Source organism: Mobula birostris, chromosome 22 (genome assembly GCF_030028105.1).
Source record: "Mobula birostris isolate sMobBir1 chromosome 22, sMobBir1.hap1, whole genome shotgun sequence".
NCBI classification, from domain to species: Eukaryota; Metazoa; Chordata; class Chondrichthyes; order Myliobatiformes; family Myliobatidae; genus Mobula; species Mobula birostris.
In genome coordinates, this window is record NC_092391.1 from 25,357,330 (window position 1) to 25,377,626 (window position 20,297).

Genomic DNA, 20,297 nt, shown 5'->3' on the forward strand with positions numbered 1-20,297 from the left:
CCAATTCGAAAACACAAAAAAGATTTATACAGTATTAGTCAAATAAAGTTGAGTTATCCCTGGTGTTCTGGACCAATGTTCATCCAGAACATTGACAGATTGAGCATTAACTTCTAATCCCTGATTCACCGGTACTCTGAGATACTCTGTGCATGTGGGAGGTGAAATCACAGGACCACAACAGTTCTTAAGAGGCTATCTGGACAATCCTACCTGTACCAGTTCTTTGAAACACTCTCCAAACTGGTCCTGGACTTCTGCTTTATTCCCTGCACCTCACCCCCACATGCAAATCAGTCATCTATACTTATGTGCACAACTGACTTTTTTTTGGGTAGACTATTCTAAACTTTAGTTCTCTTTGGTATGCAATAGAGAGCTAAGTTGGGCAGGCACAGGGAGTGCAATGAGTTTTTGTTACAATATTAAGTTTATGAAGTTAAACATACAGATGTGTGAGAGGCATTAGTGCCAGCTTCCATTCCATTTCATTTACTTACTTTTTACTTAAAGATACAGTGAGGAATAGGCCCTTCATGCCGCCCCCCCCCCCCCAAGCAACCCGATTTAACCCTAACCTAATCACAGGACAATTTACAATGACCAATTAACTAAATGGAAACATGAGAAAATCTGCAGATGCTGGAAATTCAAGCAACACACACAAAATGCTGGTGGAACGCAGCAGGCCGGGCAGCATCTATAGGAAGAGGTACAGTCGACGTTTCGGGTCGAGACCTTTTGTCTTACTAAACTTACTAAATGGTATGTCTTTGGAATGTGAGAGGAAACCAATGCAGCCGGCGAAAACCCATGTATTCCATATATAAACTCCCTACAGAGGACGCTGGGATTGACTCTGAACTCCGACGCCCCAAGCTGTAATAATGTTGCACTAATTGCTATTACATGATTGAAAGTGACTCAATAAAGTATGAAGAGACAGAAAATCAATTGTGCTGACCTCACAATAAAAATAACGTTCTCATCCTGCACTGTGTAGCCCCTGCTTCCTATAGATAAACAGTTCCATAAATAGCACTCTCTTATCTTAATGTTTTCACAGCTGAGAATTTCTCAAGCACAAGATTAGTTTGTGAGTTTCTGAGTTTCAAACACCTGTTGCTTGCATGCTCTCCATTTGTAGTAGATTCTGTATACCTCCTCCAGCACGCTTTCACTCATAACCTTGGAATTGTGAACTATTTTTAACACTTTCAGGAAAGGAAGGATGGAGAGAAGGTGTAGGGAAGAGAAGTAGCCATCTCAAGCTATCCACTCACGGTTGGCGCACCTTGTTCCCTCTGATTATCATGTTCAGTCGGATAGAGAAAGTGTCATTAGATATCAAGGTTAACAGCACATCATTCACCATATGGATAAAATAACCCACCTTAAGCTTGGAGGTGCCCATGAGCTTTGTCTGTGTTCATTCAACCACACACAACCCTGTCCTAGTACTATTTCCAAACCAAACTACCAAGAAAGCCAAGTAGGAATATCATTGGTATGAATTCATCGATGATTTGTTTGGCGATGTGACTGTCAGGAATGTCTATTCTTGTCTTTCATTTGCAGAGCTATGAATGCATTCTCTCCCAACCCACAGCCAAAGAATTTAACCTCAGGTTGAGTGAACCAAGATCTATGGATGTTACGTGTGGATTGCAGGCTTTCTGGACGTTGCCATTTGTTTGCTGTATTAACTTCAGAGTGAGTGGGAAGAATCTTGGTCTCCAGTTTCCAAATTGAAAAGCGAAGTTTTGCAGATGCTGGAATCTTGAAATAAAACCTGTAAGTGCTGGAGAAGGCTGAAGTTGCTCTGCTGGTGGAAGCTTCCCTTCCCCTTCCACTCATTGGTCTATTGGTTGAAACTCTTGCCCATTCCTGCCATTTTCCAATGGTAGACACACTAGTGTGTTGGTGAAGACACTCTGTTCCTCCTGGATCTCATTTGTTTAAAAAATAAAAGATGCACCAAATCGTGCAACCTAACTTTGTTACCTGCAATGGGAATGTCTGGAACTGATTCTGATGCCAACACAGCGGCCAGCAAGAGGAAGCTGGTTTTGGTGGATTAGCTGCCTATTGAAGTCTTAGTGGAGAATGGACATTCTCTGCAGGAAAAGTTATGAAGGATAAGATGTTACAGAGAACACCATCCTGCAGCCCAGTACTCAACTATACATTCTCACATCAAACTGTGGGAAGAAATCTGATTTAATATTCTGTTACTAACTCATAAATACACGTGTTATTGAACCTTCACATAATCACTGTTTACATAATGGAGACACAGAAGATACTGCAGAGCACTAAATGGATCAGGTATCACCTGTGCAAATAAACATCTCCACATCTTGGTCACTTTCCAATAAACTGCCTTGGCAAGTAACTGCAGAATCAGTTAGTGTTGACCAATACCACCTCTGGCAGCTGTTTCTTTTATCAGACAGGTTGGCCCCAATGCAGCCTGCAACAGGAACATAAGACCCTGCTGAACAAGTTCTCAAACAGTCCAAGCAAAACCACTATCCTTTGTCAGTATAGTGCAGTATTTTCAGTAAAACATAATCAGTGCTGCTCTTCTAAGCCCTGTAACTGAGTCCACCTTACAACTAAATTACATATAATCAAGAATTTCAGTCTCCATTTCATTTTCGCTTCCCTCTAACGGTGCATACTCTTCCTCCTCGTCTTCCTCCTCCTCCTCCTCCTCCTCAGCAGATTCATACTCTTTTGTGACTGATGGCTTCTTCCTCAAAGAGGTTGAAACTGAACCATGAAAGAAAACAGAATGATGAAGAAAGGCAATGTCAGTTTCATAGTGTCACAATTTGGTCTTTCCAGATTACCAGAGGATAACACACCCTAGCCCACCCACCCACCATCTTGTCAAAAGTTGCAGATGGAAAGTGTAGCTTTCAAATGGTGAAACTTACAAAAAGTGCAACTTTCAATACAGGTGTATTGGAGATTTAACTTGGGTATGATCACCCCTTCACATTAATACAACTATGGAACATGTCCAATACACCTGCAGACAGAAGATGTTCAGGATGTTATAAAATTACCAGATGCATTCCAGCTCAGACATAAGATGTTCCCCAAGATACTGGCAAATAGCCTCCATGTTTCAGTTGGTTTGAGATTCAGATGGATGCCACAGAATTCTAAGATTCCTGTTATACATGGGGTTGTGGATAACAATGCCTCTACCGGGGAATGGATCCAAAGAGATGCAGCAACAAATGACAGATGACAGTGTGACTTGGGAGGGCATGAGAAATGTCATGAGTTGAGGAAGGTAGTGCGAGCAAGAGACACTGGCATTAGCAGTACCCCTGCACTGAAGTGTCAGGCTAAGACTTATAGTTTAAATGTTGCAGTGAGTTTATCAGCCTGTGAGTTTGACGTCAGTGGTGGGTAAATTGATGGAAATTGGGTAAATTGATGGAAAGTATTCTTAGAGATGGTATTTATTATTATCTGGATAGACAGGGTCTGATTAGGAACAGTCAACATGGATTTGTGCGTGAAAGGTCATGTTTGACAAATCTTATTGAATTTTTTGATGAGGTTACTAGGAAAGTTGACAAAGGTGAAGCGGTGGATGTTGTCTACATGGACTTCAGTAAGGCCTTTGACAAGGTTCCACACGGAAGGTTAGTTAGGAAGGTTCAATCATTAGGCATTAATATCGAAGTAGTAAAATGGATTCAGCAGTGGCTGGATGGGAGACGCCAGAGAGTAGTGGTGGATAACTGTGTGTCAGATTGGAGGACGGTGTGTAGCGGTGTGCCTCAAGGATCTGTACTGGGTCCAATGTTGTTTGTCATATATATTAATGATCTGGATGATGGGGTGGTAAATTGGATTAGTAAGTATGCAGATGATACTATGATAGGTGACGTTGTGGATAATGAAGTAGGTTTTCAAAGCTTGCAGAGAGAATTAGGTCAGTTAGAAGACTGGGCTGAAAGATGGCAGATGGAGTTTAATGCTGAAAAATGTGAGGTGCTACATTTTGGTAGGACTAATCAAAATAGGACATACATGGTAAATGGTAGGGCATTGAAGAATGCTGTAGAACAGAGGGATCTAGGAATAATGGTGCATAGTTCCCTGAAGGCGGAACCTCATGTGGATAGGGTGGTGAAGAAAGCTTTTTGTATGCTGGCCTTTATTAATCAGAGCACTGAGTATAGGAGTTAGGATGTAATGTTGAAATTGTATAAGGCATTGGTAAGGCCAAATTTGGAGTATGGTGTACAGTTCTGGTCACTGAATTACAGGAAAGATGTCAATAAAATTGAGAGAGTACAGAGCAGATTTACTAAAATGTTGCCTGGGTTTCATCTCCTAAGTTACAGAGACAGGTTGAACAAGTTAGGTCTTTATTCTTTGGAGCATAGAAGGTTGAGGGGGGACTTGATAGAGGTATTTAAAATTATGAGGGGGATAGATAGAGTTGACATGGATAGGCTTTTTCCATTGAGAATGGGGGAGATTCAAACAAAAGGACATGAGTTGAGAGTTAAAGGGCAAAAGTTTAGGGGTAACATGAGGGGGAACTTCTTTACTCAGAGAGTGGTAGCTGTGTGGAACGAGCTTCCAGCAGAAGTGGTTGAGGCAGGTCCGAAGTTGTCGTTTACAGTTAAATTGGATAGTCATATGGACAGGAAAGGAATGGAGGGTTATGGGCTGAGTGCAGGTCGGTGGGACTAGGTGAGAGTAAGAGTTTGGCACGGACTAGAAGGGCTGAGATGGCCTGTTTCCGTGCTGTAATTGTTATATGGTTATATGTTATATAGTAGAGCTTGAAAATCATTCTTTTAAATCTATATTGACAATGCTGCCCAATAACCCCACCACTGAATCTTCGAAGGGTTACGAACACAGATTTTCATCCTTTCAGATAGTCAGAGCTGCATGGTAACATCTCATATTATGAAGTTCCGGGTCTGAAAAAGTGAAAGATATCCTGGAGCCTCCTTTCCCTTTCTGTCATTATAGAACATCCACATATATTTTACTTGTTTGTTTTCTATATTAAAACAATATAATGAAAGAAATTTCACATCATCTCCTTTTTAATACAAGGTATTCACGTTTAAATCTTTGCTCTGATTTCTTATTTTTAAACTTTGTTCAAATGCAGCGAACCTCCAAGAGGACCACAACCTTGTCGTAGTTTTGAGGCTTGCGTGCCTCAGTGATCTGGAGAGCTATGCTGGCTGGGGTCCGGGCTCCAAACAGGTCAAAGGGTAGAGGACAGACTAAGAGTGGTCCACTGGTCCTCCAAGTTCCGGGGGGGAGGGGGTTCAGCTCAGGGTTAACAACCCCGACTGGTAAAACAAAATTGTTACGGAAGCAGCAACCTTCTTCGTCTGTGTGTGATGGTGTTCCTGAGACTCCAACCGGAAATTGCACGGCTGACCCTGAAATACACCTGGGGCACAGCAGAGAAGATGGTCGAGGACAGACAAGAGATGGAGGACCTTCTTTGTTGCCCTAAACACCACTGGCATAACAAGCAGCAAATAAGTAAGTGCACCAAAGAACAATTAAGCACGTGAGTCAAAAGTAAAAGCTAGTCACAGGTCAAGCTTCTCAAGTAAAGTTCACTAACTCCCCAATAAAACATATTGGAAATGAAGCAGAGAATATTAACAAGATTGCACCCAGGTATACAGAGGAGGGAAGAATCATCGGCTCTGCTGTGAAAGGGAGTGGTTGTTGGGTGAATGTTGTCACAATAAATTAAAGATTTTAAACAGGATGGATAAATGTAATCCACATCACAGCAGAGAAAGAAATGGAGGATAGTTAGAGGTTGAAGCAGAGAAAGAAACAAAGTCAGACTGACCAGAAGAAAAAGATTCTGATCTTTCTTTTTAGTGTAGGTACTGCCCTCACCTGCTCGGTTCTTGCGACACATCTCTTTGATCATGTTAGACATCCGATCTCGGAGTTCATCACTGGTTTTGGGCAAACACCAGCCATCCCTCTCATTACAAGTGGTCTCTTTGCCTTTATTACGATGGATAATCTTTTTTAAACTGAAATATCAGAAGGGAACAAGTTTTAGGAATGAGATGACCATGGTACAACACCTGTGATTCTTGAAAGGCTCTGGAAATTATGTAAGCTGCAACAGAAAACTAAATTCTCCATTTCTATTGCTGAAGTTCCACTGGAGGTTCCAGATCAGAACGTCTAGGCTGTGACAAATGAGTTGATTCCTGAGTCAGAAGGTCAAGGATTGAGTCCCAATACACAGATTTTGACTGATAGGAATTAAACTGAGGTCTCAATTGGCTTCTAAGGTAGAGGTACGTGTAAAAGATGTGATGCCTTGAAAAACAATGGAGAATTTCTCCCTGATGCCCTGGCCAATATTTATCATTGAGACACTTCAGTTTAATAGGCTGAATTCCCTCAGTCCTTCAACATCTCATCCATTCTCAATTTATTCTCCACTGAAACGCCTTCTTACTCAAGCCCAATGAATTAGTACCTCTCCACGTCCAAGTCACACAACTGGTAAAACATCTGTCGATAAGGTGGCAAAGTGTCCTCTCTGAAGATGTATGCCGACTCCTGGAATTATAAAAATTGTAGAAGTCAGGGTGATTACATCATAAAATGCACCCATTACATTCTGATAGACTCTAACCGTTTGCTGGCAATGAGGCTACTCAAATCTGTAGAGGGATGGATTTGGTAGGAGGAGACAATGGCAAGAGTGGCTAAAACAAAGACCACTGAAGCAGAAAAAAAATTACAAGATGTGCAAATGAGAAGAGGCATTCAGTTAATCAATGAATCAATCCACACAAGTGTTCATCATGAAGTTCCTAGTGGTTATTCTTGCAGTCTGTTCATCTTGACTCGCTCTCACCTGTGTCCATTGGTTCAATGGTTCCACTTAATATCAGAGAATGTATACAATATACAACCTGAAATTCTTACTCCCCACAGACCTCCTCCAAACAAAAGAAAAACCCCAAGGAATGAATGACAGAAAAAATAAAAGAACCCCAAAGCCCCCTGTCCCCTCTCTCACAAAAGCAGCATCAACCCTCCCCTCCCCTACTTATTCCAGCAGAAAGCATCAGCATTCCCACCACCCACCATGCAAGCAACAGCAAAGCCCCCAAAGAAGGACTGTGGCCTACAGTACATCAATCACTAACTGTTCACTCCAACATTTCAACATCCCACAGCCATCTCTGTCGCAAGGGAGAGACAGTCGCTATTTCGATATTACAGTCAGTCTGAAGCACTGATTTTCATTTCAAGTTCCCCAACTCAAGAATCGGGGTGGGGGAGGGTGACATTGATCACTGAGTGCAGAGCCCTCTGAAAGCCACTCTTGCTGCCTTCGAAGTTCCGGCTCCCACTATACTTCAGTCTGCGACACTGGTGAGAATTTGTGTCCACAGGACTGCACAAGGCCACACCCCGAAGGTGCTCAACTGCAGGCCGAACCTGGACGTATCAAGATGTGGCCGATCAACGTGCTCCAGGAACGGGAATGCGCACGCACCGTGCTGAACCACAGTTTGAGTGCCACTGTAGATCAAAGATCTCGTAATTTTCTAGTAACTTCCGTGAGCATACACACAACTTTCCTAGTGACTCTCTCTGGCCTGTGTACTGTCTCTGAGCCACACATTTCATAATATATAGTCTTCTTTCTAAATACATTGAGCAAAATTCCCACATCTCCATTTTATTGGTAAACTTACTTTAAGTTTGTATCCAGATAGAGTTGATATTTTCCTCTGTGGCAAGTTGAGAACCTTAGAACCTTTTGTTAGATCCTGAATACTCACAACCTGGGGGGCTAAGAATTAGAAAGAGTATCAAAATCACACATTTAATTAAATTGCAATATGGATTCCATCATTTAAATTATTCACACACCATGCTCAATTGCCCACACTGGGCAAACAGTGTTGACTATCTGATATTAGCATAGATTTCAATTACAGTGGTGTTGCTTTCAAAGCACTGAGCAAGATATTCCTGATAGCTTAATGGGCTACAGGTTCTGTATTTGCTGATACGAATTAGAAACATATAAACATGGAAAGCCTACAGCACAATACAGGCCCTTTGGCCCACAAAGCCATAGCCCCCTTATTTTTCTAAGCTTCATTACCTATCCAGGAGTCTCTTAAAAGAACCTATTGTATCCGCCTCCACCACCGTCGCCGGCAGCTCATTCCACGCACTCACCACTCTCTGTGTAAAAAACTTTCCCCCAACATCTCCTCTGCACTTACTTCCAAGCACCTTAAAACTGTGCCCTCTTGTGTTAGCCATACTAATTCTACTAACTTCAGCGAGTAAGGTCTTTGATTAATTTCATTCAGTAGTGATTGCTATTTGGTGACAGTACTTTGTATTTTTATGGAACTTCAGTGCAGTAAAACAGCTTTGGGCACTTCACAGGGCATCTTAAAGGAGGTTCGAGGTGCAGAAATGTACAGGGAAGGAATTCCAGGGGTTAGTGCCAAGGCAATCAAAGGCACGTTTGCCTCTGCTGGAGTAATTAAACTCTTGAATGTGCAAGAGGCTCAAATGGGTCAGTTGCAGAGATTCCAGATGTTTGTAAGGGTAAAGGAGTCATGAGGAGGTCCAGGGTGAGAGGGATTTAAACAACCTTCCACATCATCCAGCTCATTTTCATTAACTTCTTCAAAAGGAGTAGGTTCTAACAGGAGAAGATGCCTCATTCTCTTGACTGGATACAAATAAATCAGAAGACATTACTTACAAGTTATAATGGCTGTAGCATGTTGCATTAAGAAGACCTTTTCTAAAGAACAGTGGAACTGTAAAACAGAGTGCCAGACCATGAAATGGGTGCTAATTTACTGAATTTTTTGTGCTAGTGTTAACTACTTTCAGGCTGGGTTAAGATAAACTTGTACAAAAGAGGGGCGACGTAGGCAATTCAGAGCCTGGTTTTAATTACATGATAAAGTTGTAGAGGAATGCGTCAGATATTTTCCTGCTAACAGGTTGGTGATGAAACGTATTCATACCCCAAGGCTGAGCTGCTCTTCACTCTGCAGATGCATGACTGTGATGCAGAATCCAGCTGAAACCGTGTCATCAAGTTTACAGATGACACAACAGTGGTTGGCCTTATCAAGAAAGTTGACGAGACGGAGTTTAGAGAGGAAGTGGAGCAGCTGATGGATTGGTGTGAGAAGAACAACCTAAGCCTGAATGTGGAGAAGACAGAGGAAATCATTGTGCATTTCAGGAAGATGGAGATAAACCATCCCTGTCTGCAAATACATGACTCCTTCGTAAAGAAAGTTAAGTGCACCAAGTTCCTGGGGGTTCACATCATGGATGACCTCACTTGGTCCCTCAATATCACCTCTCTGAACAAGAAGGAACAGCAGTACTCCACTACCGAAGAAGATTGAGGTATGCAAGGCTCCCCCCATCTTAACTGTGCACCATGGAGTGCTTCCTGACAAGTTGCATCTCTATCTAGTAAGGGAGCAGTTGAGCATCGGACCTGGAGTCCCTACAAAGGACCATGAGAACAGCTGAGAGGATCATAGGGGTCTCCCTACCATCCATTTATCAGGAGCTCTGCATACTCAGGGCCCTTAAGGATCCCACCATCCATCCCGCATCTTCTTTGACTTTCTACCATCAGGCAGGAGAACATGATGCATAAAAACAAGAATGGTCAGGATGAGAAACAGTTTCTTCCCCCAAGCCATTAGGCTTTGGAATTGCCAGCTGCATCGCATTCAAAGAGTCACTGGTTAATTTGTTACGTATCTTACAATATTTAATATTAATGCACTTTAGTTTGTTATTTATGTGTGATTCATCTGTAGATTTTATCCTTACCTTCGTAAGTTATCATGTGTCATGTGCTTTACAACCTGGTTCAAAGAAAAGTTGTCTCGTTTCTATATACATTATATACGCTACATTCATGAATGTACTTAAATGACTATAAGCTTCACTTGACTTGACTTGAATACCTGCCTGAGAAGTAATTTGGATCTGCTCCAATTTGCCTACCATCACAACAGTTCAACAACAGATGACATTTCATTGGCTCTTCACTCAACAATGGAACATCTGGACAGCAAAGATGTATACATCAGGATGCTCTTCACTGACTACAGCTCAGCATTCAATACTATCATTCCTTCAAAACTAATCAATAAACTTCAAGACCTTGCACTCAATACTTGCTGATGTGCAGACCCCAGTCAGTCTGGATTGGCAACAACGTCTCCTCCATAACTTCCATCAGCACGGGTACACCACAAACCGATGTGCTTAGCCCCTGCTCTACTCACTTTATACTTATGACTGTGAGGCTAAGCCCAGCTCTAAAGCCATATTAAAGTTTGCTGACGACACCACTGTTGTTGGCTGAATCAAAGGTGGTGATGAATCAGCATATAGGAGGGAGATTGAAAATCAGGCAGACTGATGCCACAACAACCTCTCTCACTCAATGTCAGCAAGACAAAGGAGCTGATTATTGATTTCAGCAGAAGGAAACCGGAGATCCATGGGCCAGTCCTCATAGAGAGCTTGGAGGTAGAGAGGATCAGCAGCTTTAAATTCCTCAGTGTTATAATTTCTGAGGATTGGTCTTGGGTCCAGCACATGATTGCCATTACGAAGAAAGCACAGCAGCACCTCTACTTTCTTAGAAGTTTGCAAAGATTCGGCATGTCATCTAAAACTTTGACAAAGTTATTAAGTTGTGTGGTGGAGATTATATTGACTGGTTGCATCATGGCCTGGTATGGAAACACCAATGGAAAAGCCTACAAAAAGTAATGGATACAGCCTAGTCCATCACAGATATATATAGCCTTCCTCACCATTGAGCACATCTGACATTGAGGATCCTGACCCGGATCTGGGCCGTACCCTCCAAATATCTGGACCTGCCTCTTGGTTTTTTTGCACTACATTACTTTCCCTTTTCTATTTTCTAGTTATGATTTATAATTCAAATTTTTAATATTTACTATCGATCTGTACACCAGGGAGCACGAAGCGCAGAATCAAATATCGCTGTGATGATTGTACGTTTTAGTATCAATGGTTTGGCGACAATAAAGTAAAATATCTATAGAGACGCAAACAACAGGAATTCTGCAGATGCTGGAAATTCAAGCAACACACATAAAAGTTGCTGGTGAACGCAGCAGGCCAGGCAGCATCTCTAGGAAGAGGTGCAGACTGGCCTGCTGCGTTCACCAGCAACTTTTATGTATCTATAGAGAGTATTGTTGCAGAAAAGCAGCATCCATCATCAAGGACCCAAACCATCCAGACCACACTCTCTTCTCACTGCTCCCATCAGGAAGATACAGGAGCCTCAGGATTCACACCACCAGGTTCAGGATCAGTTATTATCCCTCAACCATCAGGTTCTTGAACCAGAGGAATAGCTTCACTCAACTTCACTCACCCCATCAGTGAACTGTTCCAACAATTGACGGAATCCTCATCTCATGTTCTCGATATTTATTGGTTATTTATTTATTATTATTTCTTTTTGTACTTGCATAGCTTGTTGTCTTTTGCACACTGGTTATGTGTCCATGCTGCTGGGTATGGGTACAGTGCTTCATTGATTCTATTGTGTTTCTTGCATTTACTGCAAATGCCCACAAGAGAATGAACCTCAAAGGTTCAAAGATCCAATTTAATGTCAGAGAAATGTATACAATATACATCCTGAAATGCTTTTCCTTCGCAAACAACCACAAAAACAGAGAAGTGCCCCAAAGAATGAATGACAGTTAAACATGAGAACCCCAAAGTCCCTCCCCAGTTCTCCCCTCCCGCGCGTAAGCGGCAGCAAGCAATGATCCCCCCTCCCCCGTCAGCAAAAAAAAGCGCATCAGGGTAGTATATGGTGACCCCTGTTTCCATCTGGGGGTCAGTGTGGACATGGTGGAGGATTACAAATACCTGGGGATACGGATTGACAATAAACTGGACTGGTCTAAGAACACTGAGGCTGTCTACAAGAAGGGTCAGAGCCGTCTCTATTTCCTGAGGAGACTGAGGTCCTTTAACATCTGCCGGATGATGCTGAGGATGTTCTACGAGTCTGTGGTGGCCAGTGCTATCATGTTTGCTGTTGTGTGCTGGGGCAGCAGGCTGAGGGTAGCAGACACCAACAGAATCAACAAACTCATTTGTAAGGCCAGTGATGTTGTGGGGTTGGAACTGGACTCTCTCACGGTGGTGTCTGAAGAGGATGCTGTCTAAGTTCCATGCCATCTTGGTCAATGTCTCCTATCCACTACATGATGTCCTGGGTGGGCACAGGAGTACATTCAGCCAGAGACTCATTCCTCCGAGATGCAGCACAGAGCGTCATAGGAAGTCATTCCTGCCTGTGGCCATCAAACTTTACAACTCCTCCCTTGGAGGGTCAGACACCCTGAGCCGATAGGCTGGTCCTGGACTTATTTCATAATTTACATAGTATTATTTAACTATTTATTACTATTTTCCTATTACTATTTATTATTTCCATGACTATTACTATTTACTAATAGTAGTATTACTATTACTATCTATTATTTATGGTGCAACTGTAATGAAAACCAATTTCCCCCGGGATCAATAAAGTATGACTATGACTATATGGTGACATATATGCACTTTGATAATAAATTTACTTTGAACTAAATTGGCCTAGATTTTCTTCAGTAATGTTGAAAGTAGGTATAATTTTGTGAAGTCTAGAAATTAGAAGTAGCACTTCAGTTCAATGTCCTTTTATCAGAAAGCATAAGAGCTTGGCCACCCAGCACTGATGGTGTGTCCGGTCCAGTACGAAAAGCGTTCACTTTTGTGCTTAGATTGGATTGGGCAAACCCTTTTAAAACAAACACAACAAGGTTCAGCACTTAACACAGAGCCTTGTTACCTGATAGGATTCTGGCTATGGCCAGGTCAGTTTTAAATTTTAGATGCAAGGTGATCTCTAAAGTCCAAGGAATTGCAAAATCATAGCTTGCGCTGGAGTGACTGAACCAGAGACTCTTTTCCTCCCTCTCATTGCACTTGCATTTACTGATTCTTACCTGGCTTGCTGATGGTAATGGGCAGGCTGTAGTTAAATGTGCTGCGCTTTGCCTTCACTGGCATGTCAGAGGGCATATAACCTGCAAGATGAAAGATTATTAGATCTGTGCCCTCATTAACACTTAACCATGGAATTTCCATTTACTTGTTTCCCCTGTAGGCCTAACGGTGTATACTATTCAGGAGCAGGTATGTAATGTTCTTTCATGAGACAGAAAGTTGCCAGATACTTGAGCAGAAAACATGGATAGGAAAGCTGCGCTGGCAGAGGTGCATCACCGAGGGACCAAGTGTGTCCCATCGTCAGTGGTGCAGCTTTCAGAAAATTTATCAAACCTAAACCACGGGTGTCCGCACAGCCAAATGTAAAAGATCTCAAATCACTAACTTCAGAGAGTGCACTGGAAGATGCAGGGCTGATTCACCAGAATGTTGCCTGGGATAGATCATTTCAACTATGAGGAGAGAGAAATAATGAGAAACCTTTATATTTGGCAGGGAATCTTTGCCCATAGGGCACAAGTTTCAGGGCAAGTGATAGGAGTTCCAGAGAGATTTGAGGATAATATCTTTTACATCCACAGGATGCTGAGGCAGGTAGTTTGACAGCATTTAAAAATATTGATAACTTGAAATTCCAAGTGCTGGGAAATGGAATTAGTTAGACAAATACCAGTAGGACAACACGGACAGGGTGAGCCAAAGGGCCTGTTTCCATGTAAGTCTATGAACATGGAAATATTAACATGGCAGTATAGTATTCTTTCAGTGTGTACAAAAGGTAATGGATACAGCACAGTCCATTACAGGAAAAGCCCTTTCCACAACTGGGCACATCTCCAAAGAGCACTGCCACAAGAAAGCAGCATCAATCATCACAGACCCCCACCTGTCAGGTCATGCTCTTGTTGGAAGCCACTTTATTTTAATACTTTTTATAAGGTGAATTCAAGTAAGACTAAAGTTGTATTTTAATAAGTTGTACTTTTTTTTAAACAAACTCATGTATTTTACACAGTATGTGGTGGTTTGTCCCCATTTCCTGGCGGAAAGCGGTTTTGCGATATAATGGTTTATAACCTTTCATTGGCTAAGTATTAGCACATTACCCACATGATGTAATTATGCAATCAATGATTGCTTTAGTTCATCTAAGGAATTTTTCTCATCTTAATTATAAGAGTGATGGATTTTTCAGAGGCACCACCTTTTACCTTCACATTCTTTGCTGTTCATTCACCTCTCTCCTTTGTTTCTCAGCTCTCTATTTAGTGTGCTTAGTATTTGTATGTTTGTTTGTAAAATAAATGATCACTTAGAATAGAGACTGCTTTTCATTCTTAAATCCTGGAAGAACTTTAAGGATCAGAAAATAAACATTGATACAACACTCCCTTCTCACTGCTGTCCATAAGACCATAAGACAAAGGAGCAGAAGTAGGCCATTCGGCCCATCGAGTCTGCTGCGCCATTTTATCATGAGCTGATCCATTTTATCCTATTTAGTCCCACTGCCCCGCCTTCTCACCATAACCTTTGATGCCCTGGCTACTCAGATACCTATCAATCTCTGCCTTAAAGACACACAATGACTTGGCCTCCACTGCTGCCCGTGGCAACAAATTCCATAGATTCACCACCCTCTGACTAAAAAAATTTTTTTCACATTTCTGTTCTGAAAGGGCGCCCTTCAATCCTGAAGTCATGCCCTCTCGTACTAGACTCCCCCATCATGGGAAACAACTTTGCCACATCCACTCTGTCCATGCCTTTTAACATTCGAAATGTTTCTATGAGGTCTCCCCTCATTCTTCTAAACTCCAAGGAATACAGTCCAAGAGCGGATAAACGTTCCTCATATGTTAACCCTCTCATTCCCGGAATCATTCTAGTGAATCTTCTCTGTACCCTCTCCAACGTCAGCACATCCTTTCTTAAATAAGGAGACCAAAACTGCCCACAGTACTCCAAGTGAGGTCTCACCAGCGCCTTATAGAGCCTCAACATCACATCCCTGCTCCTATACTCTATTCCTCTAGAAATGAATGCCAACATTGCATTCACCTTCTTCACTACCGACTCAACCTGGAGGTTAACTTTAAGGGAATCCTGTACGAGGACTCCCAAGTCCTGTTGCATCTCAGAACTTTGAATTCTTTCCCCATTTAAATAATAGTCTGCCCGTTTATTTTTTCTGCCAAAGTGCATAACCATACACTTTCCAACATTGTACTTCATTTGCCACTTCTCTGCCCATTCTTCCAATCTATCCAAGTCTCTCTGCAGACTTTCCGTTTCCTCAGCACTACCGGCCCCTCCACCTATCTTCGTATCGTCAGCAAACTTAGCCACAAAGCCCTCTATTCCATAATCCAAATCATTGATGTACAATGTAAAAAGAAGCGGCCCCAACACGGACCCCTGTGGAACACCACTGGTAACCGGCAGCCAACCAGAATAGGATCCCTTTATCCCCACTCTCTGTTTCCTGCCAATCAGCCAATGCTCTATCCACGTATGTAACTTTCCTGTAATTCCATGGGCTCTTATCTTGTTAAGCAGCCTCATGTATGGCACCTTGTCAAAGGCCTTCTGAAAATCCAAATATACAACATCCACTGCATCTCCCTTGTCTAGCCTACTGGTAATTTCCTCAAAAAATTGTAATAGGTTTGTCAGGCAGGATTTTCCTTTAAGGAATCCATGCTGAGTTCTGCCAATCTTGTCATATGCCTCCAGGTACTCTGTAACCTCATCCTTGGCAATCGACTCCAACAACTTCCCAACCACCGACGTCAAGCTAACAGATCTATAATTTCCTTTTTGCTTCCTTGCCCCCTTCTTAAATAGCGGAGTGACATTTGCAATCTTCCAGTCCTCCGGAACCATGCCAGAATCTATCAACTTTTGAAAGATGATCGCTAATGCCTCCGCAATCTCCACAGCTACTTCCTTCAGAACACGAGGGTGCATTCCATCTGGTCCAGGAGATTTATCGACCTTTAGCCTATTCAGCTTCCTGAGTACTGTCATCAGGAAAGAGATACAAGAGCCTCAAGTCCCATGCCACCAGGTTCAGGAACAGTTATTACCCTTCAACCATCAGGCTCCTGAACCAGTGTGGACATCTTCACTCATTACTACAATGAACTAATCAATGAACACAACCTGTGGACTCTCTTTCAAGGACTCTACAACTCGTGTTCTCAGTTTTATTTATTTACTTAGTTATTTTCATTATTACTTGTTTCATTTTGTATTTGCATAATTTGCTTGTGTGTGAATGCCTGCAAGAAGATGGACGTCAGGGTAGTATTTAATGGTGATATATATTTTGATAATACAATTAACTTTGAACTTTACTGACTGTGAATTCAACCTCGTTTAGAAAGATAAAAGGAAGGAAAGGGGAAAGCAAGAATAAATATACATACGGAAGTTTTCTTTTCTCATATTACATACACTTTTCAAGTTTTGCTTTTTTTTTGCACCCAGCTTCTCTTTCCCCAATAGTTACCATGTTTGGTGCTGCAACGAAGTCTGAAATCCAACACTTGATAAATCTTTGCTTTGGGATCCTTCCTTGGGTCATATCCGAACCTTACCCAGAGACTTCGCCAGGGACCGGTAAGCTAAAGGGAATGGAAGAGAAAATGCAGAATGACTCGTTGTGTTCAGTAGATGTTCAGAGGTAACGCTTCTGGAACAGAATGCACTATTGCTGTGCCAACTAAAGGTTCCATTGTGCAGCCTAAAGCACAGGAAACTATGTTTAGGAATTTCAGCAGCAAGCTTACATTCTCTGTATGGAGCCAGCTCTGTTGGAAAGAACTGTAAAAATACTTTCTACCATACCATCATTTCTCTTTTTTTTAAGAGGTTTACAAATATTCTTCCACTCCTCAGCTAAACAAGAACCAGAGACCAATACCCAGCTGTCCAATATGCTAAAGGGTTTACAATGATCAACTCCCATAACTTACTAATGCGTAGCACCATCCCTTACACCATCCATATCAAAAACCCACAGCAATGACCCTTAAGTGCTTACACTCACATACTCATTTTGATGCCAGGGTAAACCACGAGTCACTCTGATTTATTACGGTCATTTAAACCTTCAATAAAACAGAGAACCCTGACAAATTTATTCAACTGCTTAGAAACATTCTTACAGGCAAACTAGTACTTCATTGAAATGACAGTCATTTTGTGTGAACTTAATGCAGCATCTAATGGCAAATATTTACTTACTGGGGTTAGCAAACACTGCTACGATCTGTAACTTACATAGATGACTCCAGTAAAGCATTGTTCAGCCTGATGAACTAGCTCAGGAATCGAGTACACTGGTCAATGCCCAGGGGCCGAGAGGCCAAGCAAGGCAGACCTTTGAAAAGACTCCACCAATCTTTGACAGATACACCTCAGTACCGTACTGAATGGTGCATTCACTTACTATTGGTTGTAATATGTATAAATGACTACAATGAAAAGGGCTCCTTAAGGTTGTCATAACCAGGGGCAGGATGGGGACTCGGGGAGTGGGGATGACCTCCCACCACCTATTAATTGCTCCCAATGGTGTGTGTCTTAAAGAGCCTCTGACAACCAAGCCCAGCTCCCGGCCTTCACATGTGGCTTAGCTACTGAGCCTGGCAGAGCCGTTTCCACTGACAGGAGAAGGGGCAAAGGTGGGTTACTGATGCCTTAAAAACAGTTGCTTTGGGCAGATGGGGTTCCTCTGCCGCAGTTGGCAGCTCATCTAGGAGAAGGAAAACTCTGGAGGTGGAGTCCCAAAGGCAGTCCTACGTTGAGTTCAACACTGACTGGCAACTACTGCGGTGCTGCTGGTGTCAAATAGTATCGGTCTCTGCTGTTCTTTTAGATTTATCAGCTGCATGGAGTGGAGGAGCCTGCTGCACAGGCAGCAGCTTGCTCTCCAGCTACCACACCACCCAGGCCCGCGCATCGACGTAGACAAGGTGTAACATCCACCGTCAATCCCGACCAGTGGAGGGCCTCCAAGATAGGTGGTGCAATCAGCAAGTTTAAAGATGGCACAAAAATCGGTGAAGTCATAATAAGCAAAGTAGGATGCCCGAGGGCACGGTGGAACATAGATAAACTGGAAAGTGGGGGCTAGCAATAGCAGATCGAATTTAATCCAGACAAGAGTGATATAATGTACTTTGTGGAGGTTAAATTCTGATAGGACATATAAATTGCAGGGACCTTTGGAGCTCTCATGTATAAAGAGACCTTGGGTTGCGAGTTCATAACTCACCTGATACAGAATGGATAGTGAAAAAGGCATTTGATATGCATCCCTTCAAGGGCTGAGGCACTGAATACAAGACTTTGGATGTTATTTTGCAACTAGTCAGATCATGAAGAGCATCCTGTATAGTGCTGGTTGCCCCAATACAGGAAGGATGTGATAGCAATTGTGACGAGAATACACGTAGATAAGATGTTAGCTGTCCTGTGTGATCAGCAGTTGGGCTGCCACCTGTCTTCAAGAGAGAGATAAGGAGCACAATGAAACAGCATCTGGAGATGTGTAATGAAGGGACGGGAGAGAGAGAGCTGTCTGGAGCAGCTCCCCCTTTGAACCCTGAACTGTTTGAAGTGATGGACAGGCGATACCCCAGCAGGGGGATAAAAAGGGACCGGTTCACTAAGACAGGACACACACGACACCCGAGGTAATGAGACCCTGGAAGCGGTGCGCCTCTCACGAGTCGGTGAGAAGTACCGGACAACGCACAGGGTGGAAAAGTACGATCAGCGGGAACCCGGTGTGTCTCCGTCCTTGCTTGGGTGCCGAGTTCACTGCAGAGGATCGACCGCATCTGGAGGAGGGGTCACAGTCGGTGACCTCAGGTGACATCACCAAGGACCCGCCCGGAAAGCTGCTTGTGAGCAATCTTGCCGGTCTGTGAGTGGAAGCCGTGTCTGAATGATCAGTCGTTCCCGTTCTCTCTCTCCCTCCCCCCACGTTGTCCATCGCCATGGCAACGATTACTGCGAACTGAACTAAATTGGACTGAACTTTTGCGTCACTTTGAAATTTGGTCATTTATCCCTAGACAATGATAGAGCTTGATTGATGCTGTTATCTTAATTCTGTGCACATGTGTGGTTATCATTGCTGAACTGTTGCATTTATTATCCTTTCGATTACTGTGTTGCTTGTTTCTTTAATAAAACTTTCTTAGTTCTAGTAATCCAGACTCCAACTGAGTGATCCATTTCTGCTGGTTTGGCAACCCAGTTACGGGGTACGTAACACAATACAGAGAGAGTGGAGATGAAATTCACCAAGATATTGCCTGGAATGGAGGGCCACAGTTATAAGGCGAGTGAAGGATGGACTAACTTGTATCGGAGGTTAATGATTGACCTCAGAGGTTTACAAAACTATGAGGGACATAGACATGCGATAGGGTCAACAACTTGAATGACCAGGTTTAAGGTGAGAGGGGAGAAATTTTAAAGTAGATCGGATGGATCATATTGAGAGTGAGAAATACCTGAAACCAGGAGGTGATGGAAGCTGATACAATTACAGTGTAGAAGGGGTGCAGACAGGTACTCGGATAGGAAAGATACAAAAGGGCCTATTGTGGACAAGTGGGGTGAGCACAGAAAGGCATCAGGGTGGGCATGGATAAGGTGGGCTGAAACCAGTTTGGTGCTGTAATACTTATTAAGAACTCACCATGTAGTAGGCTACAAAAGGCAGCAGCAGCTTCAGTTTCTCTGGATGGATATTAATATTTGACTTCACTGCATTTCGGGACCAAATGGGTCGAACTTCAAAGAGCTGGGGAGATCAATTTAGACAATGAGGTTTTGTGTTCTGCCACTGTTGAGTACACATCTCATGCAACTCACAACACTATGTGCAATCCTGATAGAATCAGCCCATCAAGACAGAATTCGTTCACTATCGGAAATATTAATCCTTTGCATGTGCATGTAAAACTTATAATAACATTTTAATACTATACAGCATTACAATAAACTGATAATAGTACATGATCAGTTTATAATTTCACACCACAGGACTAAAAGCTTGTATTTATATAGCCATATCCACACTTTTGACTACAGCAAGTTAAGAAGGTGACTAGCACATTTTTCAAGGTCGATAAATACTGACCTTGCCAGGG

General features: G+C 42.6%; 1 protein-coding gene across 1 annotated transcript in view; it reads right to left on the reverse strand.

The window, feature by feature from the left end:
- Positions 1-655: 655 nt before the first annotated feature.
- gtf3c5 (general transcription factor IIIC, polypeptide 5) overlaps positions 656-20,297 on the reverse strand; it is a 28,117-nt gene continuing 8,475 nt past the window's right edge. The window contains exons 5-11 of the mRNA XM_072240383.1: positions 19,844-19,948; positions 16,637-16,751; positions 13,119-13,199; positions 7,755-7,852; positions 6,521-6,603; positions 5,920-6,062; positions 656-2,775 (exon numbers count right to left, since the gene is read on the reverse strand). Coding sequence (XP_072096484.1) covers positions 2,624-2,775; positions 5,920-6,062; positions 6,521-6,603; positions 7,755-7,852; positions 13,119-13,199; positions 16,637-16,751; positions 19,844-19,948 — 777 coding nt within the window. The 3' untranslated portion in view covers positions 656-2,623. The remainder of the gene's footprint in view (positions 2,776-5,919; positions 6,063-6,520; positions 6,604-7,754; positions 7,853-13,118; positions 13,200-16,636; positions 16,752-19,843; positions 19,949-20,297) is intronic.